The sequence below is a fragment of the Pezoporus occidentalis genome, unplaced genomic scaffold (genome assembly GCF_034315485.1).
Source record: "Pezoporus occidentalis ecotype Australia unplaced genomic scaffold, CSIRO_AGI_Poc_V1 ctg208, whole genome shotgun sequence".
NCBI lineage: Eukaryota > Metazoa > Chordata > Aves > Psittaciformes > Psittacidae > Pezoporus > Pezoporus occidentalis.
This window is the reverse complement of record NW_026913943.1, coordinates 672,543-698,706: the sequence shown is the minus strand read 5'-3', so window position 1 is coordinate 698,706 and position 26,164 is coordinate 672,543. Positions and strand designations below refer to the sequence as shown.

The following is a 26,164-nucleotide window of genomic DNA, read 5'->3' as shown; positions in this document are numbered from 1 at the left end:
GCCTCGGGGGTGGCTGCTCCTTTTCCACCATCGCACAGCAGGATCCATGTGGCTGCTGCCCCACCGTGGCTTTGCTTCCCCTGCAGCCCCATTCACCCACCCCGATTCCTCCCCCCAGAGCCTTTTCTGACCCCACAAATACCCCCTAACACCTCACAACCCCCTGGGATGCACTCAGTGTCCGCAGCGCTGAGAACACCCAGCTCATTGCACTGATTTAACCATCCCACGTCCCAAATGCAACAGGTAAAAACTATCCCCCAAATCCCCATTTCCCCCCATTCCCAGCACCTTTCCTCCCTCCAGGGGCTGGCAGGCCATTAGGCAAAGTGGGCATAGCAGAAAACAGTGACACACATCAGGATAACGGCGTTGATGCGGGACCAGAAGGGGGGCTCTGTGGTGTCCTTGAGGGCCATGGATGGGGGTCCCTCGGCCTTTGATGGCTGCTGGCTCTCCGGGGTGGCTGAGCAGGAGCCTGGCACAGGAAGACAGTGATTGTAGGGGATATTCCCTACAGGGGATAGGACTATGGGGAAACTGAGGCACGGGGGCATCCATGCTGCCCATTACAGGCAGGGAATGGGGAGCACTGAGGATGCCTCCCCTGCCAGACACCCCAAGCACACACTCACCAACATGGGATCCATGGGATGTGCCATCCATGGAGAGCTTGAGGGGATCCCGTGAGAGGGTCAACCACGTGAGATCCTTCAGCTAGAAATAGGGTTAGATTTGGTGTGACAACACCTCAGGGTGAGACCCTCCCATAGGGACCCCCTGGCTGAGATTGGGGTGCTTTACAAAGAGGAAGCAGCCTGAGTGTAAAATGCACACCCTGACCCAAGGGGCAGGAGAAAACCCCTGTGTTTGGTAGGTCTTTAACCCACAGAGGACGCAAACAGGACATGGGGAAACACTGGAGTGTGTGAGCTGGGGGCGCCGGGTGGATATGCCCTGGTCCATGCGCATCCTGAAGCGGGGATGCAGGCAGGGATGGAGGGCAGAGCCTGGCACAGCTTCCTAAGGAGATATGGGGCGGGATTTGTGAAGGGCTGGGTGGGTGCTCTCATCACCACATCATTGCCTTGGCACCGAGCTCACACCAAACATCAGTGGGGATTTCCAGCTGGGCGGCATGGCCATGGCAGAGCTCAAACCCACAGGTCTAGGAACCGGGAGCTCTCTCCAGTCCCGGACAAATCCCTTCTCTCCCCGTGCTGAGCTGAATGGAGCATCCCCACCCTGGTGGGTCCGGGGGGCGGTTGGGACCCCTTAATGGGCAGCTAGAAATCATGGAATCATGGAGTCACAGAATGGTTTGGGTTCTAAGGAACCTCAAAGACCAATTGGTTCCACGGGCAGGGACCCCTTCCACTGGAGCAGCTTGCTCCAAGCCCCTGCGTCCAACCTGCCCTTGAACACTGCCAGGGATGGGGCAGCCACAGCTTCTCTGGGCACCCTGTGCCAGCGCCTCAGCACCCTCACAGGGAAGAGCTTCCTTATATCCAACCTAAATCCCCCCAAGTGATTTGCAGGCAGAAACCCCTCAAACTTGCATCTGAAAACACCTTTTTTCCCCTCTCCACAACGTTCCCCATTTGCTGTACCCCTATGGGGCCGCGGGGTGGGATTTGCAGCGCTCTGCTCACACAAACCCCCCGATGCGCTCCCGAGCAGCCCGGCACGGACTGAATCAGTGGCAATGCCCCCCCCACCCCACCGCGGTGGGCAAACCCATTGCAAACCCCATCGCCCACCCTTGGGAGAGCCCTGCGCAGCCACCGCACCCCTTGCCACCGAAGCAGCTCCACGGAGGCTCGCACCCCGCTTCCCATGGAGCAGCCGTGCGGGACCTCGGATCCCAGCATCGCTGCGCATCCCCTGCCCGCCCTGCAGGACATGGAAGGTGCCAGCAAAAGGCTGCTCCTGGAGCTGCCGAACCAGCCGAGCCTCCCCGCAGCCCTGACCCACATTCCCTCCCTGTGATTGTGCGCCCCGAGCCGGGGACGCTCCCCGCGCACCGCCGCACCGTTCCCCAGCGCTGACTCCGCCGCCCCGAGGGCACGGTGCCGGGCTCCCCGCCGGCATCCGGCATCCCATGGGAGCGTGGGGAAGGTCTCCCATGCGCTTGGCTGGTGGGAACGGGCCGGAGGAGGTAAGGGAGAGGCTTCGCGCTCCGCGCATCCTGGCCGCTCCGAACGCCCCGTCTGCTTTTCCAGTGCTTCCATACATAATCCAAGGGCTTGTTCTCCATTCCTAAAGCTGCTGCAGGCTCCCGGGCACAAAGGGCAGATCACAGAGGGCCAGACCGGCCCCACCGGTCTCCCCAAGACCCACAGTGTCCCAGGAAGCCGCAGTCCTACCTGGCCACCAAAAGCAGCTCCCACTCGCCAGCCCCTGGCCTCAGCTTCCTCCAGGTGCCCACGGTGAAGAGGGTGCTGCTGCTGCTGAATACGGAGGTCATGAGTGCGGCCACCATCACTGCAATCGTCAGATCATGCAGCCCTAGGGAGGAGAGGGACCATCAGGATGCAGCTGAACCAGAGGGGGTGGGATGGGATGGGAAGGGATGAGGTGTAACACTCACGATGCTTTGCCCAAGGGTAATGTCTCCCCCTCTGTAGGAACACACTGCAATGTCCCCAGGAGCAAGGATGGGGTTTGGGGCATCCAGCTGCACCCCGGGATGCTGGGACTGCACTGCCATGGGATCACCCACATCCCCTGACCTCATTTCTGGAATCACCCATGGAAAGGCTGCATGTATGGGCTATCTATCCATAGGGTAAAACCCACCCCAACCATCCACAGGGTCCCCCCAGCATCCAAGCCCCAATAGGCTGCATGGGCAGTCCTGGGATGGGGCAAAGCCCAGTGGAGATGGAGGTGCCCCCTTCCTATCCACCTACCTCTGGGCATCAGCTCGATCACCAGCTTGGGGCAGGCAATGTTGGAGCAGCCCACGGCAGCCCCACAGATGCAGGTGCACTCCTCGGGGTCCACGCAGGCCACAGTGCCTGGGGGATAGAGGTAGGTGATGTTCTAGGACCCTTCCATCCCCTGTTCCATTGGGGTAGATATTGGCCCTTTGCTATGGCCATGATGCCCCATAAGCATAGAACTGGGTGGAGAAAAGCACACCCCACATGTATGATCCACCTCTGCTTCACCCATCAGCCTTAACACAGACAGGACCCAGCCCAGCAGCATGACCCTCACCTCGCACTGCCCCACATCCAGCCCACCTCTGTTCAGATCTACCCCCCATTGAGCCCTCCCCACATTAAAGCCAGTGACAGGGGCCCCACCAGGACCCGGTGCTGTGGCTGGAGGCAGCAGAGCCCCACAGGCAGGCACTGCCCATCCCTGTGCACGGGGTTCATGCACCGTTGCAGCAATTACCTGCGTGGGCAGCACCCAGCAGCTCCGTGGGACGCGGGCGGCAGCACCGTCACCGCCCCATTGATTGTGTTTCAATGAGCACCGAGCCCTCTTTTTATTGTTATGCCCATAAAATATTGACATGAATGGAAATGAATGCCAGGCATCAATGTGGAACGGGCTGCCTGGCTCCCTGATCTGCACCCTCCCAGTGAGGAGCACGGGTAATCCCTGCACACCACCGGGAGCATCGTCCCGGTCCTCCTCCATGGTGACCCTCACCAAAGCAGGGTACCCCCAGCAGGAGCGGATGGAGAAGGCAAACCCTGGCTGGTAACACCTTGAGGCTTTACGTAATGGGTTATGAGACACAATGGGGTGCGATGTGGGGTGAGAACACACGGCACAGGCAGCAGAGCACAGGCCAATGCTCAGCACATCCCAAGGACGCTAAAAAAGCCCAACCTGAGCCACCTTTCCCCTGGGTCAGAGCCAGCTCTGGGGCTCTGGTGACTGTGTCCTGCAGCAGCTGTGAGTAAAGCTGCCATCACCACCCGGTGCCTCGCTTTCCTCCTCTTTAAAAGAGCCCATTGTGCTCGGCTCTATGCAAACGGCTGGTGCCTGGAGGGTGGAAGATGCTCCAGAGGGCAAAGCAGCATCTGGGTGTTATAGCCCAGCCGAAACGCTCGCCCCAGGGCTCAGCTCTGCCACCAAAACCATCGGTGGGACCCGGGAGCAAGAGCTGATCCCAGTGGGCATCCAGAGCCCCTGAGCTGGGAGCAGACCCCAGCATCGTACCCCGCTGCTTTGCTTTAGCATTAGGCCCTTTGCTAGAGATGGGAAATTAATTAGGAGCTTGTAATTAATGCTTCCATCTGCAGTCGGGAGGAGCCTGTCCTGTGTCTGCGCCGGCTGCTGCCTGTCCGGCTGGGTCACCCCAGGGTGGCCAAACTGGGACAGTCAGGATGGCAGGGACCAAGCTGCTCATCCGTGGGGACATGTCCCTGCAATGGGGCTGCACGCAATTCAGGTCCCAGGGGACTAAGGGCTCTTTACCCCATAGGAGATGCTCCAGCCACAGGGCTCTATGGACCCAATCCCCCCCACCAACACGGCTGTAGGAGCTGGCACATGGCATGAGCGATGGGATGCTGCATTTATGCCGCCGTGTCATAGATCACAAGCGCACACACCCCGCTAAGGTGACCATAAAGCTCCTTGCACAATGAAACCAGGGCTGTGAGGTGGGTACGACCGCAGCACGCTCCAGCCACGCCACACACACCCATGCTCAATGCCCAAATCCAGGGCATCTCGCAACCTGTGGGCGCTGGGCCACCCAAGGGAGGACAATAACTGGGGACAAGGTCCTGGAGCATCCCTGTAGGTGCTTGGCTCTGTCACGTTTGCTGTCCCTTGCTCAGCAGGGCTGGGGTTTCACCTGAAATGACCGGGTTTGGCTCCAACACAGCACTGCATCCCTCGCTGCCAGGCCATGGCATGCAGGGAGGAAATCCCTATGGGGTCACACAGCCTTTCCATACCACCATCAGCTCCATCTGAGCCACCTCCAGTGGAAGCCAAACGCTTTGTTCCTCCCTGTGTTCTGATCCCAACGCACACTGTCGCATCCCCACATCCCTGTGTCCCACTGCCACTTACTGCACACAGCAGCCAAGGGCTGGGCACAACCTGGAGCGTGATACCCCATTATGGGGTGATTTTTCCAGCCTTTACCATGCACTCACACGAACCAGTTTACTCCAATGGAAAGGGAAGAAGCCCCCAGTTCCCCTCAGCAGCCCATTGACTTAAAGCCAAGCTTACACAAACTTAGCTTTGAGAAAGCCCTGCTGCAGTTTCTCCCTCTTCCTGCACATCCCTGACCTATCTTCCCTTCCAAACCCTCCCCATGCCCGGTGCTTCACCACACCACGAGCCCCAGCCAGGGCTGGAGCATCCAGGAAGCCCCATGGCCACCGTCTGTGCAGGGAGAAGCGCTTTGATGGCCACGCACCCGGGCAGACGGGTGGCTTTGCCTCGGGAGCCTGACTCAAGCGGGGCTCTCATTTACACGGCTGCGGATCCAGATGAGCTGCACCAACGCGAGGGAGCTGAGACGCAGCCCCTGGCACTTCCCTTTCGTTGCAAGAATCTGACCCTGATTCCTGATATTCGCCTTTATCCGAGCTTACAAGCACAAAGCTTCACGATTCAGGTTTGTGAGCATCAGTTGGTGGAGCCACGGTGGGCTTTTTGCCCATCTCCCAGTTACTAATGCAACCTGCCGTGGCAAGGTTGAGCTCCTTGTGTCCGTGCTGCAAACCTCGTGCTGAAGCAGAGGAGGTTATAGAATGGGGTAGGATAGGAATATATTAGAATAGGAATGGCTAGAATATATTAGAATAGACTAAAATAGAACAGAATAGAACATTTCCACTGAAATGGCCCTACAAGGATCATCTAATCCCACTGCCTGACCCCCTCAGGGCTGACCAAAAGTTAAATCACATTATAAAGGGCATTATCCAAATGCACCTCAAACACTGACAGGCTCAGGGCATCAACTGCCTCTCTAGGAAGCCCATTCCAGCATTTGACCACCCTTTTGCTAAAGAAATGCTCCTTAACACCCAGTCTAACCCCCCTGTGGGGCAGCTTTGAAGCATTAGATGCTAGCCCCAAGCTGGTGCTGTCCCCCAGACCCAGCTGGGCTCTGAGCTCCTGCGCTAGCATCAGGGTCCTTGTGCTCAGCACAGGAGGGGTTAAGGATGAGGCAGAGCTGCTTCCCTGGAAGATATTGACTTACCAAGGGGAGATTTCAAAGGAGATCTGATTACGATAATAACACTAATTATTATTATTATTGCTACCCTTAAGACAAACACCCAGCCCCTGAGCTCCCGCACCCGCACAGCGCGGGGCAGAGGCGTGCGGGCAGCACCAGCCGAAAGGGTTAACGTGCGGGCAGGGCCGGAATGTGTGAAGGCAGCATGTGACTGCAGGTGGGGCAGGGCGGAGAGGGATGAATCACTCTTTTGCTTTTCCTCTTTTCACTTCTCCCTGTTACCTGTCTGGCCGGAGCCCGCAATAACCGAGCCGGCAAGCCAGGGCGATGCAGCAGAGCCTGGTGGAGACGTTCGGTGCCACCAAACCCATCGGCTGACCCGGTTCTCCGGGAGCAATCACCAGGGACTGGGGCCGGGCTTTTCTCTGCCTTTCTTTAAGCTGGTTTCCTGCTTTGATCCGGTGTTATCATTGTCCTGAAGAAGCCGAGGATGGGAAGAGCGTGGAGGCGGAGGTAGAGGACCCCACTCCCCCGCTGTGGGAAGCTCCAGGTTTTCCTTGCTTGGAGCCGGGAGCGAACAGGAAACCGAATCCTCCTCCCCGGCACAGGAGAGCTCTGGCGCGGCCGGAGCCGGCGGAGAAGGGAGCAGCGCGTTCCCAAAGCTGCACATCGAGCCGGGGAGGGCGAAGCAAAGCGAGTGGTGTGTTTAAAGACTGGAGAATCATTAATTCCTTATTTATTGTCGGCATCCGGCGCTCGCTGCGGGTGCAGAGATCCCTTGGGAGAGGGGGGACCGGCACGCGTCGTCACCATGGCTTTCTCCCAAGTGCAGTGCCTGGACGACAGCCACGTCAACTGGAGGTCCAGCGAGTCCAAGCCTGAGTTCTTCTATAGCGAGGAGCAGCGCCTGGCCTTGGAGGCGCTGGCCTCGCGAGGGCCTGATGCTTTCTATGAGGTCCTGAAGAAGGAGAACATCAGGGACTTCCTCTCCGAGCTGGAGCTAAAGAAGATCCTGGATACGCTGGAGACGTACGACCCCGGCTCCGAGTACATCCCGCGCCACGGCAGCAGCACGGGGGAGAGCGACGGCGACCGCAACAGCCAAGGGGACGAGCAGGACATGGCCCCATCCCTGGAATACTGGCCCCAGAGGTCCGACCGCTCCATCCCACAGCTGGACCTCGGCTGGCCCGAGACCATCGCCTACCGCGGTGTCACCCGTGCCACCGTCTACATGCAGCCGCCCATCGAGGGGCAAGCGCACATCAAGGAGGTGGTGAGGAAGATGATCTGCCAGGCTCAGAAGGTGAGGTGCGCTGCGGGATCCGGGCAGGATTTGCCTCCAGGCTGTCTTGATGACAGATCCTAACGTCCTGCTTGGCCAAGGCAATCCCTGCTCTGCGGTGAGCTCTGCCCAAGCAAAGGCATCGCGGTCAGGCGCTCGGGTTTTAATGTGGGTAATCAGTATTTAGGGATCTGATGCTGCTGAAGATGCTGTTAGTTTGGTCCAGCACCCGCTGAGAGCGACACGACCCTTCCCATGATCCATGGGGCAGCATCACTGAGTCCTTATGGGGCTGTGGGGGAAAACTCTGGGGAGAACAAAGGGTTGAGCAGCTTGCCAGCAGTGAGCCCACAGTCCCAGGCACCCCAGGATCGTTATTCCCAAACCCTGTGTGACTGCATGTGGCAACACGCAGGAACCGGAGGAGCCAAACTCAGCCCTGGGGCCAAGCACTGCTCTGGTGCTGATGTACATGAGCATCAAGTGTGGCCCGAGATTGCTGCGGTGCCCCAAGCTGGCCTCATCCTGGTTTTAAGAGTTAAAGGGTGAGCTGATGCGCAGGACAAGGCTGGGTTGATGCTGAGATTTGGGTTGAGGCTTGTCCTCCCTGTGGCACCAAACCAAGGAGCAGGGTGATGGGATCGGGCTCGTGTCATGGGCAGGAGGAGCAGGAAAGGAGGGAGATGATGGTGGTGGTGGGCAGAGGTTGCTGGTGTTTCCCAGGGCCCCAGTCCCATTTGGGAAGCACTGGAGGGGCCTCGTACCTGCTGTTTTCATGGTGCTTTGAAGCTCTTTGAGCTCTGTGCATCCACTCCCTTGAGAAATGCACCTCCAATGGAGGAACATCCCAACCCTGAGGATACTGCAGCAGGAAAACAGGGGCACCCTGCCAGGGTGGCTATGGAGCAGAGGGAGCCAGGCTAGGATGTGTCAGGTCTACCTGGCTGTAGTGATTCCCCGTGCCAGGGCCTGCAACAGTGCTGGGATTCACAAATCCTAGTGGCATGCAGCCATTAAGAGCCTCTCCATGACCAGAGGGCTGAGGATCTGAGCATGAAAAGCCTGGGCTCAGGCAGGAAAACACATCCAAGGCTCACAGGATTTGGGATATACCAGGGCTGCTGTGCTGCAGACAGGAGCCATCTCTGGCCAATAACACCTTGCAAAAGCCGGGCTGACCTGTCCTTACCTGCAGTGTTTTCCCCTCCAAAGGGCTTTGCAGTGAGAACAAAGGGAAGGGAGGGCTGAAGTTCCAAGGGATGGAGGATGGGAGAACTCCCCCACAGCAAAGAATGTCTCATCTTCGGGTCTTTCCAGCTCGCTCTGACCCGGGCTTGCAGCTCCTGCCTGGCTTTGCCTACTCACCACTTCCCACCTGCCCCCACACAAACAGCATCTCCTGAGTCATCCCAGAGCCCTCCTCCTGCTCGGCAGAGCCAGGAGGCTGAGTCAGGCACCATCCCCACCTCTCCTTGGAGCCTCTCCATGCCGCAGGGATGGATGGGGCCGCGGTGGATGATGCTCTGCTTGTCACCGGTCCCTTGGTGCTCCATAAGCAGGGCTGGGCTCTGCCTCCTGGTCCAGGTGGTCCCTGCTGGTGGGATGAGAGGTGGTGACACCACTGGTGCCAGGCAGGAGACTGCTTGGAGCTTATGGAACGTAGAGATGGGTGCGTGCTGAAGCAGTCTGCAGGGTCTGGGGATGGCAGGAGTCACAGCATCTCACAAGTGGGCTCCTTCCAGAGGCCTCCCACCCCATATATGAGGGCCACAGTTACTGCAGCTGAACCTGCTCAGCACTGGTGTGAGTGCTCCTAAGCATGGGGATGCTGGGCTAAACCACACACAGAGATTCCAGCCAAGGCTTAAGGTCCTCAGGGCAGCTCAGAGGTGAAAGGGTTTGTCTGAGGAAGCCAAAAGCAGACAGAGGGATGGTCCGGCTGCCACCCCATCCAGTGTCACGTAGGGTGGCCACATGCCCTGTCCTTCCTATGGTGTTCTGCAGAGATCCCTGCCGAATTGTCCCATCCCACTGGTCAATAGCAGTGCTCTGCACCCACCTGTAAAGGAGCACGGGCTTGGGTGTTGCATCCCAGAGGATGACCCTTGTTCCAGCTGCTGCCAAAGACGTTTGGTCTGAAACACACTCAGATACCAAACACCAGAGCCACGTGGTTGCTGTCTCGTGGCCAGAGGAGCAAAGTGCACCCAACATCAGCCTGGCCAAGGAGAGTTCCGAGCCCGTCTGAGCGCTGCTGATGCTGGGGAGGCTCAGAGCTGGGTGAGGAAGCCAAGAGCTGGGACGTGAGGCCCCTTTGATGGTGCAGATGCACCTCCTTGCTTGCAGGAACAAGGCCAAACGCTGCCAAGCTCAGAGAGAGGCAAACCCGGGCGAGCCAGAGCAGGGGATGCAAATGATGCCCTCTTCTCTCTGGGAATAAACAGGAGAGAAGGGAGGCAGGATCCTGTGGCCTCATCTCCCAGCAAATCCCATCTTTGTGGCCAATAAACAGAGGTGGTCAGGGACGTGGTGCGCCACTGGAGACCTTTGCAGGTCCAGCTCCTTATGTAGATCCCCTGGGGCTGCAAAGCTCATGGGATGGGTAGGGAGGAAGATCTCCCTCCTTTCTCCTGCTCTGGATTTTGGCTCTACCTGCCCAGAAACCAGAGCAGGCTGCAAGCAACGACCTTGGCCAAAAGCCACCTGAGACAGCAGCGAGTCTGACCTCCCCTGCACCTGAGGTTCCAGGTTGGGATTGTGGTGGTATAATTACCCTGAGCAACTTCCAGCCAAGGTTGGGAGGCCCCTATTAATTACTGTTTACAGAGCCCTCTGCCATTCCTGGATGAAAGGGTCGACGGGGGAGAGCAATTATTAATGTTACTTGTCCCACCTCTCCCTCATCCCAACACGCTTCCTCTAATTGTGCCTTGGTGCTTGCCTAATTTATGGAGTGCCCACGTGGTGTGCCCCAAAAGTCATTATCTGATGAGTCAGAGTGAGCTAATAAAGAGCTGTCATTTCCTCTATAAAACATGATCCTGCTCTTGGCCTGCTCCTCAGGAGGATCCCAACATCGTTTGCCCCGTGTCTGAGGGGATGTGATGCTCGGGGTGTTGGGATGCAGTACCAGCGCATCTGCTCCATCCAATGGATCAATTGGCAGCTCCTGGGAAGAAAAGCATCACCCACTTGGGTGCTGGGAGCATCTGGCTGTAGGTTTGGGGCTGGTGTCCTCTGCGCCCTCCAGATGAATGGCAAACAGATGGCAAATGTTCCTGGGATGACACAGAGGAAAGGGACTTCTCCTGCTGCTGGAGACCTCCCTGATACTGAGCATGTGGGACACCGAGAGGTGACGAGGACAAGGGTACCAAGCTCACTTCCCACAGCAGGACGGCACGGTTTGCTCCAGGCACTCCCATTCCCAGGGCTGGGGATGGGAAGCAAACAGCACACAAGATTTCAGTTCTCTGGAGCAAACAGACCGCCGTTCTTTACAGATAAACCCCGTACCTGGGTTTGGTACAGACCAAACCGGTCCCAGCCGAGGTTCCAGCGCAGGCAGCAGGTTGTGTCCCTGTGGTCCCTGGACTCTCACTGCACTGGGAGCACTGGCAGTGCCATCCTCACTCTCACATCCCGCTTTGTGCCAGGGCACATTGGCACACTGGCCTGAGATCCTGGTGACAAACCAAGGCCGAGCCTGTCCTGCAGGTGAGACGCAGTGGGGAGGGAAGCAGCAGCGCTGCGCAGGATGCATCAGCTGAGCAGGAGGAATTGGGTTGAAAATGTGGGCAAGTGGGTGAGAGCAGGGCTGCCTCCTGCCCTGGGCAGCTGCCTGCAGTGTGCTCCTTGCTCAGCATCCTATGAGCAGTGCTTGGGATAGAGGACATCACCATGTCCTACTTGCATCCATTCCTATCTTCAGACCCAGAGCAGCAAAGCAACACCTCGGGAATGCCAGGATCACAGTGGGAAAATGCCTTTTTCCTCCCCAAATGAAGGCCAAAACTGGTCTCATCCCTATTGATAAAGGCTTAGCTTCCCCTGGAGAAAATGCATCTCACAGGCAGTGACATGACCATGGCCACAGGGAGCATCAGTGTCAGACACAGGAGCAAAGATCCACGACCAAACCCACCTCCCCAAGCCAGGGAGATGCCATCCCAGTGCCTTTTCATCCAGGACTCACAGCACAGCTCCTCCCCAGTCCCTTGCTGCACATGGAAAAGCCAAGCCCTGAGCTTTAAGAGGAGCTTTGAACCTGTCCCACTTTACATCGCTGCGAGACAAGCGCAGCCCATGCAAAGTGAGCACCCGCTTTGCTGCCTCAGTTTCCCCATCAGGACAAAGCACAGGAATGGGTGCTCAAGGGAGTGAGGATGTATGGCAAAGCCTGTTGAGAGGCTCTTGGGTGAGGATAAATGGGAGTTCAGTTAGAACCAAGAGCCGGCGAGTGGTCCCCTCTCACTGTCACCTCCCGAAACACTTGAGTGTGGCCAGGTTTGGGGATGGCACAGGCTGAGGCTCCCCATGCAGCCTCGCTCCTCGCCCCATTGCCTGCAGAGAAGGAAGGGAAGAGCTGGCAGTGTCATAATGCACAATAATCCCCTGCTTAATTAGAGCTCTGCAGCTCCTGTGGCACAGAACTAATTAAAAGGCAGCTTGGTGCTTTGAGAGCCCCAGACTGGACCTGCCTGTGTGTGCAAGCGCCCGGCACCATCCTCATCCCTTCCTTCCTTAGGGAGGAGTATTGCAGGGTCTCCCTGTGGCACCCCATAGCATGTATGTTCCCATTGCGTTATCCTTCCCGGCCTGGCCATGTGCTGGAGCCAGCAGAGCCTTCCTGGAAGTGAAGAGCACCATCTTCCCCGATCCAGGGCAGCTTCCAGGGATAGCCACAGAGATGGGGACACTGATGGGTTTCCAAGCACTGGGCAGTGACAGTGCCCCAGTGACAAGCCACTTCCCCGTGTGGCTGTTACCAGCCCATGTGGGATAAGGAGAGGCTGCGGGGCTGCGCTGCCCTAGTGCTACCCTAAGGATAGGGCAGATGAGATGCTCAGTTGCACATCCCTTGTGCTGCACCGCTGCTGCTCACCATCAGGGGTGATGCCATCTCCAGGAAGGCAAAATCCATGGCATGGAGTGACCGATGGTGCTTAGGCTGCCATCCCAGCGTGTCGGGACGTGGCATAGATGCGTCTTCCTATCGCACACAGGACTCGCCCTGGTCCTGCCCTGGGTACAAAGGCAGCTCTAGCTTACAAAGGACGGTGACGCTGCTGTGTGCCAAACCCTGCTGTCACTGCACCGGGTGCTGGCACTGCCATCCCTGCTCTGCCCTCACACAGCCTGGGACAAGGAGGGATGCAGGAGCAGCACCCTGGGCACCCACCCAGCAGGCTCATGGCCATGCAAGATCCACACAAACAGGACCAAGAGGGGCATCAGCAGCCCTGTCCCCAGTGCTCTGCTTTGGTCTCACAGTGGAGACATGACCATGAACCCAACCACATTGCTGCTTGTGCAGGACTTGGAGCAGCAGCTGCAGGAGCTGCGCACTCCTGGTTTGCTTCTAAGCAACCTCATCCAGCCTGTTTTTAAAAGGTATTAAAAGTCATTTCAGCTCCTGAATGCGCCTCAGGGGTATCCAGATACTTGCTACCAAGCTTAGAGTCATTCTTAGCTATTTTTTATCCTGTTTCTCTCAACACAGGCATGCACAACAACCCAGGGACAGCCCGTGAGACGTGTCCTCAGACAGGCAGACGTACCATTGCATCACAGGCTCTCCCTTCCAGGGCTCAGCGATGGGGCCACAGGCAGTGCCAATAGCAAAGGGACACCAAACTCCTCAGCCAGAAACCAGACTCTGAAGCAAATGGTGCTTGCTAAAGGCAAGAGAGATTCCCCCTCAGAAAGCAATTATTCACACGTATGTGATGCTGCAGGCTTCACCTGAGACCAGACCTCTCATAGAGACAGCAAAGGAATGGGACTGGGGGCTCCTGCTTTTCACCCACAGGCTGGCTCCCAAAGCCAAATCCCAACCTCGTAGAGCACGCACATCGCTTCAGCTCTCACAAAGACAAGCTCTGGCTGTACCTTGGGGTTGTCACCCAGCCGTGCTACCCAGACTCATCTCTCGTCTCCCCTCTCCAGGTCATCGCGGTGGTCATGGACATGTTCACTGATGTAGACATCTTCAAGGACCTCCTGGATGCGGGGTTCAAGAGGAAAGTGGGGGTTTACATCATCCTGGATGAGACCAACGTGAAGCACTTCCTTCAGATGTGCGAGCGAGCCCAGATGCATGCTGGACACTTGAAGGTAAGGCTGGCCCAAAGGGGCCCTGTAACCTCCTTCAATACAGAGGTTACCAGAGCTGTTGACCCTGCTCCCTCCTGTCTTGGGGAGCCACAACCCCTAAACTAGATGAGTTTAGTCCATTTTTCCTGTAGCAAAGGTGAAGGCGATGCCTAAATGCAGGAGCAGCAGGGTGGAAGGGAATGGATGAGCTATGGAGACATAGATTTCCACACAACCAAGCTGAATGCAGAAAGACTGAGGAGCTTCTGGTACCCAGGCAGAGCTGGCTTTGGGGCAGGGGGTGTTTGGGGAGCTGTGGCCACACATGGGGCATAGGTGCACATAGGGAGCTGTGTCCCCACATAGGGCACAACTCAGGGAGGACACTGCAAATCCCAGACCATGCTCCTGGTGAGCAAGAGGGAAGGCAGGAGAGGAGGATGCTCCGCGGGGCTGATGCACACTGTCACCAGCCCTGTCCCTGCTCCCTCCCCAGGGGCAGCAGCACCCCCAGGCCAGTTCTCTCCCTTTCAGCCCTTCCTGCAAGTCAAGAGGCTGGAACTGAAGAACTCGATTTTCCCCTTTCCTGGAGCCTCCGCCCCAGCGAGGGGCCAGGATCAGAGCAGGGAGGGCCCCATGCTGCCAGGGATGCTCTCACTGCTCACACCGCACAGCGACCGGCAGGACCCATCTGCCTGCACACGCTGTGTTAACCCAGCCATGGAGGCACATGGCACTAATCCTGCTGGAACAAGGGAAGGGAAAGCAGAGCAGGGGATGCCTGGCAGCACAGGGGCTCCGTCCCCTGCCCAATGTGCCCTAAACCTCTTAGACATGCCTGTGCATGCTGGGGCGGCAAAGGACATCAGTTGGTACAGTGCTTAATGCAGAGGAAGAGGAAGGGGTAGAGAGGAGGGTGAGGGGTTACATCAGCCTCAGTGGGAGCAGGGACCCTCGCTCCATCCATAGGACACATCCTCAGTGTTTCCACTGGGCACAACATCCCCATCACCACCATCAGCTCCAAACACACCGGAGCAGCCCAGCACTCGAGGGCTCGCAGACAACCCCTCTCCTGCTGTACTTCCCACCTCAGCCTCGCCTGTTGCTTGGCAGAGAAGTGATGTTTCTGTGCCTGACATCAGCCAAATAGCTGCCGGCGAGGCCCGTGCCCGGGCAAGCTCCCCACATCTGCTTATGGTGAGCAGGAACACATCAGAGCCACCCTCGAGCCAGGTTGAGGGATACAACAGGGGGCTCAGAGACCCCCAACGCACCAAGCAGCCGAGCCCCACTCCTGCCCCAGTCACCAGCCCCGTTAATGGCTGCTCACAACAATTAAAGCAGACTCAACCGAGCTTTTACCCGCATCCAAACCTCCCCATAGAGTCTGCTCCAAGACCAGAAAAGCCGGAGCTGACGCACGCCGCTGTTATAATGCATGAGCAGCCCGGTGGCAGGACTGGAAAAGCAGGAGAGCATCTGCAGAGCTCGGCAAATGTCTCGAAGTTGGGATTTGCCGCATGTTGCAGGCAGGTTTGCTGGCATGGGGAGGCTGTGAGGAAACTAGGGCAGTGTCTGGGAGCTGCTTCGTAAGCCGGGAGATGCTAACGAAACACAGGTCGTTATCTCGGTGCCGCAATTAGCAGCCCGGCTTGGGCAAGGAGGTCGCTTTGTTGAGCAATGGGGAGTGCTTGGGCAGTGATTCAGCTCGTCCCAGCCGTGGTGCTGGGTGCTCGATGCTCTTGGGAGAGATGAAATAAACAGATCTTACTTAACAGCAGAGAGGTGCCGGGAGCCAGCAGGGAAGGGAAGGGGACCGGCAGCTCGTTTCCAGGGGGCTGCGTTCCCCTATGGGTTACTGAGATACAGCCAGGGCTGCTTCGGGTCTTTGTGCAAAGGTTGGATCCTGAGTGGGAATGTGAGGGGATGCCCAGGCTGGCAATGGGCAGAGGGTTCAGCATTACCCAGTACCCAGCCACTCTCAACACAGGGCAAGGATGGGAATTCCCTGTGAGGGTGCTGAGGCGCTGGCACAGGGTGCCCAGAGAAGCTGTGGCAGCCCCATCCCTGGCAGTGTTCAAGGCCAGGTTGGACACAGGGGCTTGGAGCAAGCTGCTCTAATGGAAAGGGTCCCTGCTTGGAGCTGGATGAGCTTTAAGGTCCCTTCCAACCCAAACCATTCCATGAATTGTCACCCCAACCTGCTTCCAGCCAACCCCTGGTACCGCTCGGCTGCACCAAGCAAAAAGGCAAACACTAGAAAGAAAAACCTCAAATGCACCAAAAAACCATCCCAGATCTCTCCATTCAGTGTAAAACTTCCCTGGAAACCTGCTCAGGAAAGACATTGCTTTTGCATCGTCCTAAATCCAGTACTGAATCACCATCCCTCCTACCAGGCGCACAAGGAGCAGGGGTGTCCAAGCTCAGCTTGAATGCAGGCTTAGGGATAGCCTGGTCATGGTCTACAAGGAGGAAGGAGAGCCCAGGGATGCAGATAAGAGCTGGAGGAGGGGAACACGAATACTTTTCATTCCTTTAGTTAAAAACTCCAAAGAAACCAACAAAACACACAAAAAAAAGCCAACCATGGAGGGCACGACCTCGTGACGACACAGTGCCTACAGCAACAGCACCGCCACCGTCCCGGCACGCACAGGAGGAATGCAGGCACTTCCATAAGAGAACACTTTCTCTGCACCCAAGGCAGACCGTTTGCAGTGAGATGCTATCTGCCCGCCTGCAGAAACACGTGGGTGCCCTCCATGGAGGTGCACAGAGGCATGAAGCAGACTGGAAATTAAAGCTGTTTTCTTAGAGCTGCCTTTCCATGACCACGCTCCCATAGGGAAAGGCACCTCACTTCCTGGCCATATCCACAGGGACCTGCTCTTTTAGCCCACATCCCTGGGTTTTGGTCTCCAGTGGTGAAAAGATGCTGCCCCGCTGTCATCTTTTCCCCACCCATTCCTATAAACAGGGCTAGATGCTCACATTTAAGAGGACAAGCAATGGGAGACCTTCACAGAGGACAAGCCCATTGCCATCAGGTCTGTATGGACCGTCCTGGGGTCACCACCTCCCTAAAACCATTGTACACCTCCCACTGGGGAGAAGGTGAAGAAACCTCTCCCATGGTGGCATTTGCATAGATCGCAGGGGATGGGAAGCACTTGGCAGCGCTCTCACGCGCTGCTCACCCACGGGTACAGGCAGCGCCGGGTTCAAGAGGTAGAAAACACTGCCCGATACATGGGCAAAGCAGGAAATTCTGGAAACCAAATCCATAGTTTGCTGCATGGCTTCGGGCGAGTTATTTCATCTTCCCATCGCTGTGGCCTCCTCTGAGCTGGCCACGAAGAGCGTTTCCCACTGCGGAGAGTGCACGGGGGTATCGGTGATGGGGTGAACGATGCTCTAAGTGCAGCCCTTTGCTCCTGTTCCCACTCATTCCTCTGCCTTTGCTTTGCAGAACCTGCGAGTCCGGAGCACAGGGGGAACAGAGTTCTTCACGCGTTCGGCCACCAAGTTCAAAGGGGCTTTGGCCCAGAAGTTCATGTTTGTGGATGGAGATCGGGCCATGTGTGGATCCTACAGGTAACCGATGGCGGCTCCTCTTGCCCACCCTATGGAGGCGGTGGTCAAAGGACCAACACAGACCCACAAGCCCCAGTCTTGGCCCAGCATGGCCCCAGGACCCCATTCCAGACTTTCTCCCCTGCTCTTAAGCTGGGAGATGATGTTTCAAGGCCAGCCTGACCCCCAAAGGGGTCCCCCCCCACCCCACAGCCAGGTCTGGGACACCCCTCCTTCTTGAAGGCAGTGGAACACATCAAGTGCTTCTGCCAATGGATGTGATGAGTGCAAGGAAGGACAAAAGCACTAAGCTGCGGTCAGTCCAAGCTCTCACATCAACCTCAGCATTTCCAGTCAAGCATTTCCTACCCAAATTTGTCCAAATGAATTTGTCCTTTCCAATTTGTCCAAATGAAGACTTACTTTGGCGGAAATAGATCTGTTTCAGTGAGCTTTTCAGCTCTGAAAGATGAGATTTATAAACATGGAACTGAAATGTTTCCTGCTTCCTGACCTCAACAAAAAGCCCATCCAGAGCCTCTTTTCTTAACTAACCCAAGCTGAGGAGGGAGAAGCAGCCAACACTGAAGAGAAAAAACAACTGCCCCACAGCAAACACCTTACTTTTACTTCAAATCCCAATGTGCTCAAGACTTCAAGGTTGAGAGCTGCTCCTTCGATCCCATTGTGATTGATGTTTACAGTGAGATCGTGTCCCTGCCAGCACCAGCAATCCCTCGGGGGAAGCCAGGGCTGGGCAGGGGTGTGTTATTTACCAACAAGCACTGACTTTCCAACACGTTTCTGTTCCAGCTTCACCTGGTCTGCGGCCAGGACGGACCGAAACGTCATCACGGTCCTCTCAGGCCAAGTGGTGGAGGCGTTCGACAAGCAGTTCCAGGAGCTCTACCTCATGTCCAAAGGGGTGAGCCTCAAATCCATCTCCATGGGTGAAGAGCCTGAACCTGAGCCAGTAACGCTGCCCTCCGTAGTGCCGGTGACCCCGGCCAACGCTGTGGTGAAGAAGCTGATCAACCCTAAATATGCCCTGGTGAAGGCCAAGAGCGCTGACCAGATCAGCAAGACTTCATCGGAGACCCAGGACAAGACCCAGAAGGTGGACACCAAAGGCAAACCCCTACCTGAGGGCCAGGGGGGTGACAGGCACGGAGATGTGGCCGACCTCTCCCTGCTCATCCACCCTGGCCTCCTGAACCTGGAGAAAGCCAACATGTTTGACTACCTGCCCACCTGGGTTGAGCCCGACCCCGAGCCTGGCAGCGAAGTCTTGGGCTACATCAACATCATTGACCCCAAGATAAAGAACGTGAAGCTCTCGCAGATGAACCGCATCAAAGTGTGTGATGTGTCCCAGGCCAGCGCTCAGCACCGCCAGATGCTGAAGAACAGGGAGATGGAGGCCAAGAAGAACTCGGACCAAGAGCAACTCCTGGTGTCCCCCTGCCAAAGACAGACCCCGCAGATCCCCATGGAAGCTCCTGCAGCCACCACAACCAGCCCCATCGAACCTACCAGCTGGGCAATGAAGCAGTCGGGCTTGTTTGCCACTTCGCCATTGGGTTACCACTTGAAGGCACCAGAGGAGACACTGGAGGACATTAAACCTCCGGTTCCAAAGCCAAGGACCACCCCTGTTGGCATCCTCATGACCAAAGTCACCACAGCCTGTGACAGTAGCACTGCCCTGGAGGGTGACACACAACCACCACTGACCGACCATGTGGCTGCAAAGCAGGAGCAGGCGGAGAACACCAACGGAGCCTCGATGGAGAGCTGCCATCTCCAGCCAGACCGGTCAATGGCAGGGCCACAGGAAGACAAAGGACCTCCCTGTGCCCACAATGGGCTGGGAGAGGAGGAGGAGGAGGAGGAAGAGGAGTACATCACCCTCAGTGACCAGGAGAGCTACTCCAGCAGCTCTGCTGACCACAGCTACCGCCGCTCCAATGCCTCCTCCATCTCAGATGAGTACTTCGAGGTGCGGGACCGCTATGGACCGCTCCGGAGAACCAACTCGGACGTCACCCACAATGGGGAGATCCTTCCCATACAGAGGAAGCTCAGTGACCCTCACATCAGCCGAGGCACCTTCCTCAGCCCCCTGGGGAGCCTCCCATCCCTAAAGCACATCCGCATGGAGGATGCCAACAAGAGGAGGAGCAACGCGGTGGAGATCAGGTGTGTGCTGCCCCGCACCATCCTGGATGGCAACAGCTCCTACCCCAGCGGTGCCACGCAGGTAGGACTTCTTGCTATAACCTTCCCTATGCTTCTCCACCCTGCAAAGGTTGCAAACCTGGAGGTGACCCAGCCAGCTTAGCCGAGGCGTGGTGTCATCCGTGGCTTCGGTGTCGCGTCCTACGTGCAGAGATCAAGCTTCCCATATAGGAGAATAATGCCCTGCATGAAGCCGTGGTAGGAGTCACCCAAAAGGTGCTCTTGGTCAGGAAGGTGGTGGCCGTGACACAGCCATTTGTGGCTGGGAGTGCAATAGGAACAGCTGGCGAAGGGAAGGTTTTGGGGGAATTAAGGATTATCCCATGGCATTGAGCTGCGGGATGGAGCCCAGCGGCTCTGGGCTGTACCGCGCCATCCCACAGCCCATCAGCAGTGGCATCGTGCCCAGGTAGGGACAGACTGTGCGTGCAGGCGTGTCCTACTCGGGTTTGTTTGCTAGCTCCTCGCAAAGGTGATTAGCATCAAAGCAAAAGCACTCGGACACATAATTAGGCAGAGCAAGACAGAGAAACAGGGACAGCAACCTCTGTAGGCGAGCGCTGCAGTCAGCAGCTTCGTGGCTGCTCCACGAGTGACGCCAGACCTTGTCACCCCATGGGGTGCATGGCCACAGGCTGCGCGCCAGCATGCCCATGGATGGAGCTTGGGATGCACAGCAGCATCCCCACTGCTGGAGCTCAGGGTGTGTGTACACCAGCATCCCCACTGCTGGAGCTCGGGATGCACACCAGCATCCCCACCGCAGCAGGAGCATCACTCCATCCGCTCAGCGGGGACAGCAGGGTCAATCCCCTATTTCCACCCAAGCACTGCAGCCTCTTGCATCACTATGAAGGCATTTGGTTTCTCAAGGCTCCCCACCCGCTGTTTTCAGGGCATTCAAACCCTCAGGGCTAAATCAGCAGCTGAAATCACTGCAGCCACCTGAGGTTACCCGAGCTGAGCATCTAATCTGTATTTACAGGGAATTAAATATACAAGCCCCGAATCCACTCGCTTCTCCCATCCCAGCCAGCACCACAGAGCTCAGAGCAGGGTTTTAATCACATCACAAATCCCCTTGTGCCCTACGGAGCTGTGCAGGACGAGGAGCTCTGCTTCGATGCTCTGCACCCAGGCCTCTGGTGCCACCTTGCTCACAGTGGCCGGGGACATTGGTGTTCCTGCAATAACTTGTCCTGGCCCTTTGATGGAAGGCAGGTAATAAACACCACCAGGATTGGGAAAACCAGCTTTCCGCTGATGGAAATGCACAGGGAAGAGCTCCTCCCGTGTGTAAAGTTAATAAAGCAAAGCAACCCTTGATTAACTTTCTAGAAACCTCGAATCCAAAACGAAACACCATCAGCCACTACCAAGGGTTTTCATTCTGGATCCACGCTTCTTACGTGCTGGCCCAGAGCCCAAAATGCAGGTGGAGGCTCAACCACAGGGCAAACATCACGGGTTTTGCATCACCTTGAGAACACGGCACCCGAGTTACCCCTGGAGCATCACCTTGCCCACATACACACAACCCTGTTCCCACCCAGATGCATGGTTAATAGAGCACAGTAGCATTGATGCACTGCAGGGGACACTCAGGTCTTCTCCTGGCCCTGCAGAGCCCTCAGGTCTGTGCAGAGCAGAGGGTTCCACACAAGCCCCCCCTTCCATTCCTTGTTTACCCACCCTGCCAGCTCCGTGCCCACACAGCAGAGCCCTTACCTGGGTACAGGACCCTGCTGATCATCCCTGGCATGATGATAACCACCAAGGGCAGCATCTTCAGGTGGCTGGCAAGGATGGAGCCAGCCTTGGCGTGACTCAGGCTCTTAGCAGAGATTGACCACTGGATGATGGCCTGTGGGAGAGCCAGGCAATGGCTGAGAAGCCACCAACATCTATTCCATATGAGCCTCCTCCTTGCCAAAGTGCATCCCAAGCATCTCCAAATGCTGGAGCCACTGGGCCCAAACACAGCTCCAAACTTAGACATGCACCCAAACCCCTGGCTGGGTTTCCTCTCCAGACCAACACTGGGTCTGTGTTGTGCCATAGCACCACAAATCCCAGTGCAGCCACAGCAGTGTGTCCAACCATTCCCCACCACCATCCTCTCCCTTCTTGCCCCTTCTATTCAACTTCCTCCCCAGAGGGTGCCCTCAATGCAATGGACACGGAGTGCAGCCAACTCCTACCACAGCTCACCGCCCAAACCATCACACCTCAAAGCTTTGGCCAAGCCATGTCCATCCCCAACACAGCCAGTCCTGGGCTTTGAGGCAATCTCTTAAACAGGCAAAATCCATAGGAAGTGCTGGCTTTAAAAGAGCTTAAACTCTTCCCCAAAGGCTTACAGAGAAGCGCTCAGCATCCAGCAGCATTTGGCCATTCCTGACCTCGTGGTGGGCAAAAAGGATGGGGTGCTGGTTCTTGGGGTGGGATGCTTGGGGAAGCATCTACCTGAGAGCCAGAGCATGTCAGGAGCCGCAGGACTCACCACCCAGCTCAGGCACCATAATGATGGTCAGCACATAATGACCTCGAAGGGAGAGGACCTAAATCACCCTTGGTCCTTCCCACCTGCAGACATCTCAGAGCTTAGCACTGATTTTAAGCAATCAGGTTAAATCAACCTAGCATTACCCAAGGCAAACTGCTTGAATGCAGCCCCCATGGTGAAAGCAGGAGGCATCCGCTCGGGGGCCATTGGGATACTGGTGCTGAATGACTGAGCACCGAGATGATGCCAGCAGCAGGATGAGGGTCGTGGCATAGGCAGGGCAGGTCGGTGCAGCCAGCTCTGCAGCCTCCCAGCCCCAGCTCATCCTGCCATCAGCACCTGTGCTTGTTAGATTCCATCTTGCCCAGGTACATCTGCACAGGGTGCAATCACACCTCCACATTGCGGTGCAGGCACACCCAAAGGGGAAGATAAGTATCTGGTGACCACAGCCATGCAGTAAGGCTTTACCAGGGCCAGAACTGAGATTAACGATGCTCAGACCCCATCCAAACGTGTCTCTCAAGCCAGGTAATCACAGCCACCCCCGCAGCAGTGTTGCAGCTCACTCGTCTCCTCATCCCACCTCCTCTCCATCCTTTCATCTCATCTTGGTGGCTGCCTAATCCCACAGGTTGGGTCTGGATGACTGAATGCTCTTTGGGCCTGAAATGAGGGCTTAGATTAAGATGGGTGTTCAGGTTGCTGCCGGGGAGAAGGTGTTGAGATGCCACTGGCATCCTTGGTTCTGGGTCTCCGGGCAGCAGTGATTTGGCCCTGGATAGCCCCTGGGCTGATGAGATGCTGCAAGGTGCAGGGCAATGTGTTGTCAGAGCAAGAAACAGAGGAGCAGCAGTGGCTTTGAGCTGCCCCCCTCTCAATAGGATTTGAGCAAGGGGGTGCACCAGGTGATAAAGGGGTTTGTCCATGAGGACCAGACACCATCATCCTGACCACACCAGCAGCTCATCTCTTTCTCTGCTCTTTAACAAACAGGGCACTCACATCTACCGCTACAGACCCAGGAACCCTGCGGGCAGAGAACAAGGCAAGGGGCTCTCCTGCTCCCCAACACATGAGAAACCCCCCGGGGCCACCAAATACAGAGGGGACGGAGCCGAACCCAAAAAGACCATTGCAGGCAGCCAGCCCTATTGGCAGAGCAAAGCCTTCAGCCCCAGCAAGCAGCCCGGCCACGTCTCAGCCAGCAATCCCAGGACATCAAGCAAGTGCTTAAGCTCCCTGCCGGAAAGCCAGAAGACAACGGAGGAGATGAGGACACCCCTGGGCATCCCGCTTTCCAAACTGTCCCAATCCAAGCACCTCAAGAGCAGGGTTGCGGGAGCCCCGGGTGTTTCTATTGACTCCAAAAAGAAGCCTCCTGAGCCCAGCAGCCAGAAGGAGCACTAGGTAAAGGTGGACTTCCATGGTGAGAGCGGTAGGAGAGCGTGCCTGGACCCCAGGCAATGCTGTGTTACATGGGGCAGGGGAATCTCGTTTACATTTACCTGGTCGGTGCACCAGTACCACGCGGCTGTGATAGCCCAAAAGCCATCCCGGTCCAGGGCAGGTCTCCAGAGACTGGATCTCGGAAGAGATGCATGGCATCGGCTCTGGGCAGGTGGCAGGTCGTGTTGGGAATGATCTTGGATGGCACAGCTTTTAGATAGGCCTCTTCCAGGCTGGGGCAACCTCCGATCTCACTTGAGAGCTGGAAAGCATCGTTGGGTTGGAGGCCAGCAAAGCCCAGCGGCCTGGGATCGGCTGGCAAAGCTCACCCCAACCCTTTGACTCAGAGGTGCTGCCCAAAAGAGGGCTCCTTCATGGTCGTGTTTGCTTGTAGTTGTTTAAGAGACTCTTCTATCACCGTTTTGCACAGCAGGTCCCGTGACAGCCCAGCTTCAGGGGGTGACCTGTGTCCTGGGACAAAGGGACCCACCTCTTTTGACCTCGTACTGTAAAAGGAACTTGTCCATTAAAGCTCCCCGGTCCCAGAGCAGGGGAAGCTCACCTAGGACTTAAATGCAAGATTAGGCAGCCTTTGACTTGATGTGCTACAGCTCAAGGTGCTCAAATGGCTTCTACCCCTCTGAGCGTTTCCCCAGCACCCCCCATGCAGCTCCAGCCCCAAAACTCAGCAACCAGTGAAAAAAAGAACAAAAAAAGAACAAAAAAAAAAGCCATCTTCACTGCTTTCTTTCCTATCAAATGGAACCCAAGGTCTGGGTCTTGGCCTGAGCCCCACTGAAGAGTACGTGCCATGGACAAGCCTTAGCAAGCAGCCTCCAAGCCCTTTGGCAGCTGTCTTGGTGCTCCTCCTTGCTGCTCCATAGCCAGCAGCCCCAGGCTCTGCCCTGGCCCCCCACCATCTCCCTGTTCCTGGGGGGCTGAATGCTCCTTGCAGCTCTTCCAATACCTCCAACAGGAGAATTCCAGACCCAGAGGCATCGCTTTTTGGATGAGGGAGGGATGGGAGGCACCGGCCCCCAATGCTGTGGCCACCCATGCAGCAGTGTGGGGATAAGCAGGGAGGTGTTGGCATCCCCACACCCACAGCAGCTGGTGCTCAGGGTAAGAGACAGGAGGCTCTGGGGACTCAAAGCAAGACCCGTGAGCATCCCTTGGTGGATTTGTCCCCATCTGGTCCAGCTGTCGCATCCTGCATCCCTTCCACCCCCTGCCCATGGGACCCTCAGCTCAGCCCCCTCCAGCATGGGAACATGGTCCTGGGAAGTCACCTTCCTGCAGGACCATCCCCACAAGTGCTGCTGTCTTTAGGCCGAGAGAAACCCCTCAGGCATCAGGTGCTGGATGCCGGGGTCACCCTCAAGTGCCAGCTCACCCATCCTGCTCCATCATCCCCTCCTGCCTGAGGACAGCCCTTTCCCTGCATCCCCATCCCAGGGCATCCCCCTGACCTGAGGCTGTTGGGGACTTTACCATCCACCGTGCCCCCCTTTGCACACCAGGGAGCCAGCCCTGCTAAACTCCTCCTGCTCTTGTGCAAGCAGCCCTGGCCCCCCTCCAGCTCTTGGCTTACCCAGGCGCCGGCTACTCCCAAGCTTTGCATGGATGTTGGGCACCAACAAAGGCTCTCCAGAGGCAGAGATTCGCGCCCGGGGGTGCGGGCCCGCTCCCTTCCCAAAGGTGTTCACCGGCAAGTCCCGACACCTACGCCTGCACCAGGGCAGCGGGAGCTCAGCCTGCGGATGCCGGGCTGCAGCCCGTGGGCTCCACCGGGATTAACAGCCCCATGTGAATGCCAAGTGGGTGCAGGATGGGATGGTCTCTCTTATGCGTGATGCTGGAGCCACCATGAAGCAGCCACTGAGCTCTCCGCAAGGCAGAGTGATGCCTACACCCCCTTGGTCCTCACCCGCTCGTTGTCCAGCTCTCCCCAGCATCCACCCAACGGGATTTGTACAACTGTGCTGCTCTCCCCTGTCAGATGCAGCCTCAGAGCCAAGGAATGCATTTTCTTACCCCTTCAGCAGCAATAAGGGAGGCAATGGGCCAGGCAGAGCACTCACAGCTTAGCAGATGGGTTTTAGCATCACTGATGCAGAGGTCACGGTCTGAAGACATGAACAACATAGACCATGAAGAGCATCCTTTATTAGAGGAGCTTGAGAAGAGGTGACACAAAGCCTCCAGGTGCCAAGGTCTCCTGAGACCTGAGAACTGTGACCAGCACCCTGTGTTTTGGCTCCTCTGCACCAGTCCCTGGCCCAGGCACCCTCAGCTCCCTGCACACACCATGAAGGTTGGCAAAGCCAAAAAGAGCCGGGCTCTGCAGCTGCCAGAGGGGATTTTCCCAGCCAAACTCACCAGACACAAGCTTCAGAGAGAGCCCCATGGCCAACTACAGCTTCAGACACCAACCAGCTGTGCCCAGGCACCTCAGTTAATGCAAAGGCTGCGGCCACCGCTTGGGTCCGCTTGGGCAGGCATCGCGCTCCTCTGCCTTCTTGCTGGCGTTATTGTCCCTTCTGCAGGAAGTATCTGCCTTCCCGTGTGTATTGTGTACATAGATCTCACTCATCCAGGGCTCGCCCAGGACCGAGCTCTG

The 26,164-nt window shown here is 57.0% G+C and overlaps 1 protein-coding gene across 2 annotated transcripts; it reads left to right on the top strand.

Moving 5' to 3' along the window:
* Positions 1-6,617: 6,617 nt before the first annotated feature.
* Positions 6,618-24,928, top strand: FAM83G (family with sequence similarity 83 member G). 2 transcript variants are annotated; one of them, XM_062619010.1, is made up of 5 exons: positions 6,618-7,478; positions 13,626-13,793; positions 17,248-17,372; positions 18,165-19,611; positions 23,092-24,928. In XM_062619010.1, the coding sequence occupies exons 1-5, from the start codon at positions 6,984-6,986 to the stop codon at positions 23,503-23,505; spliced, it is 2,649 nt and encodes an 882-aa protein (XP_062474994.1). In that variant the 5' UTR covers positions 6,618-6,983; the 3' UTR covers positions 23,506-24,928. The 2 variants fall into 2 exon arrangements, with proteins under 2 accessions (XP_062474994.1, XP_062474995.1); XM_062619011.1 differs by having other exon boundaries at positions 18,165-19,550; positions 23,092-23,466.
* Positions 24,929-26,164: the final 1,236 nt, after the last annotated feature.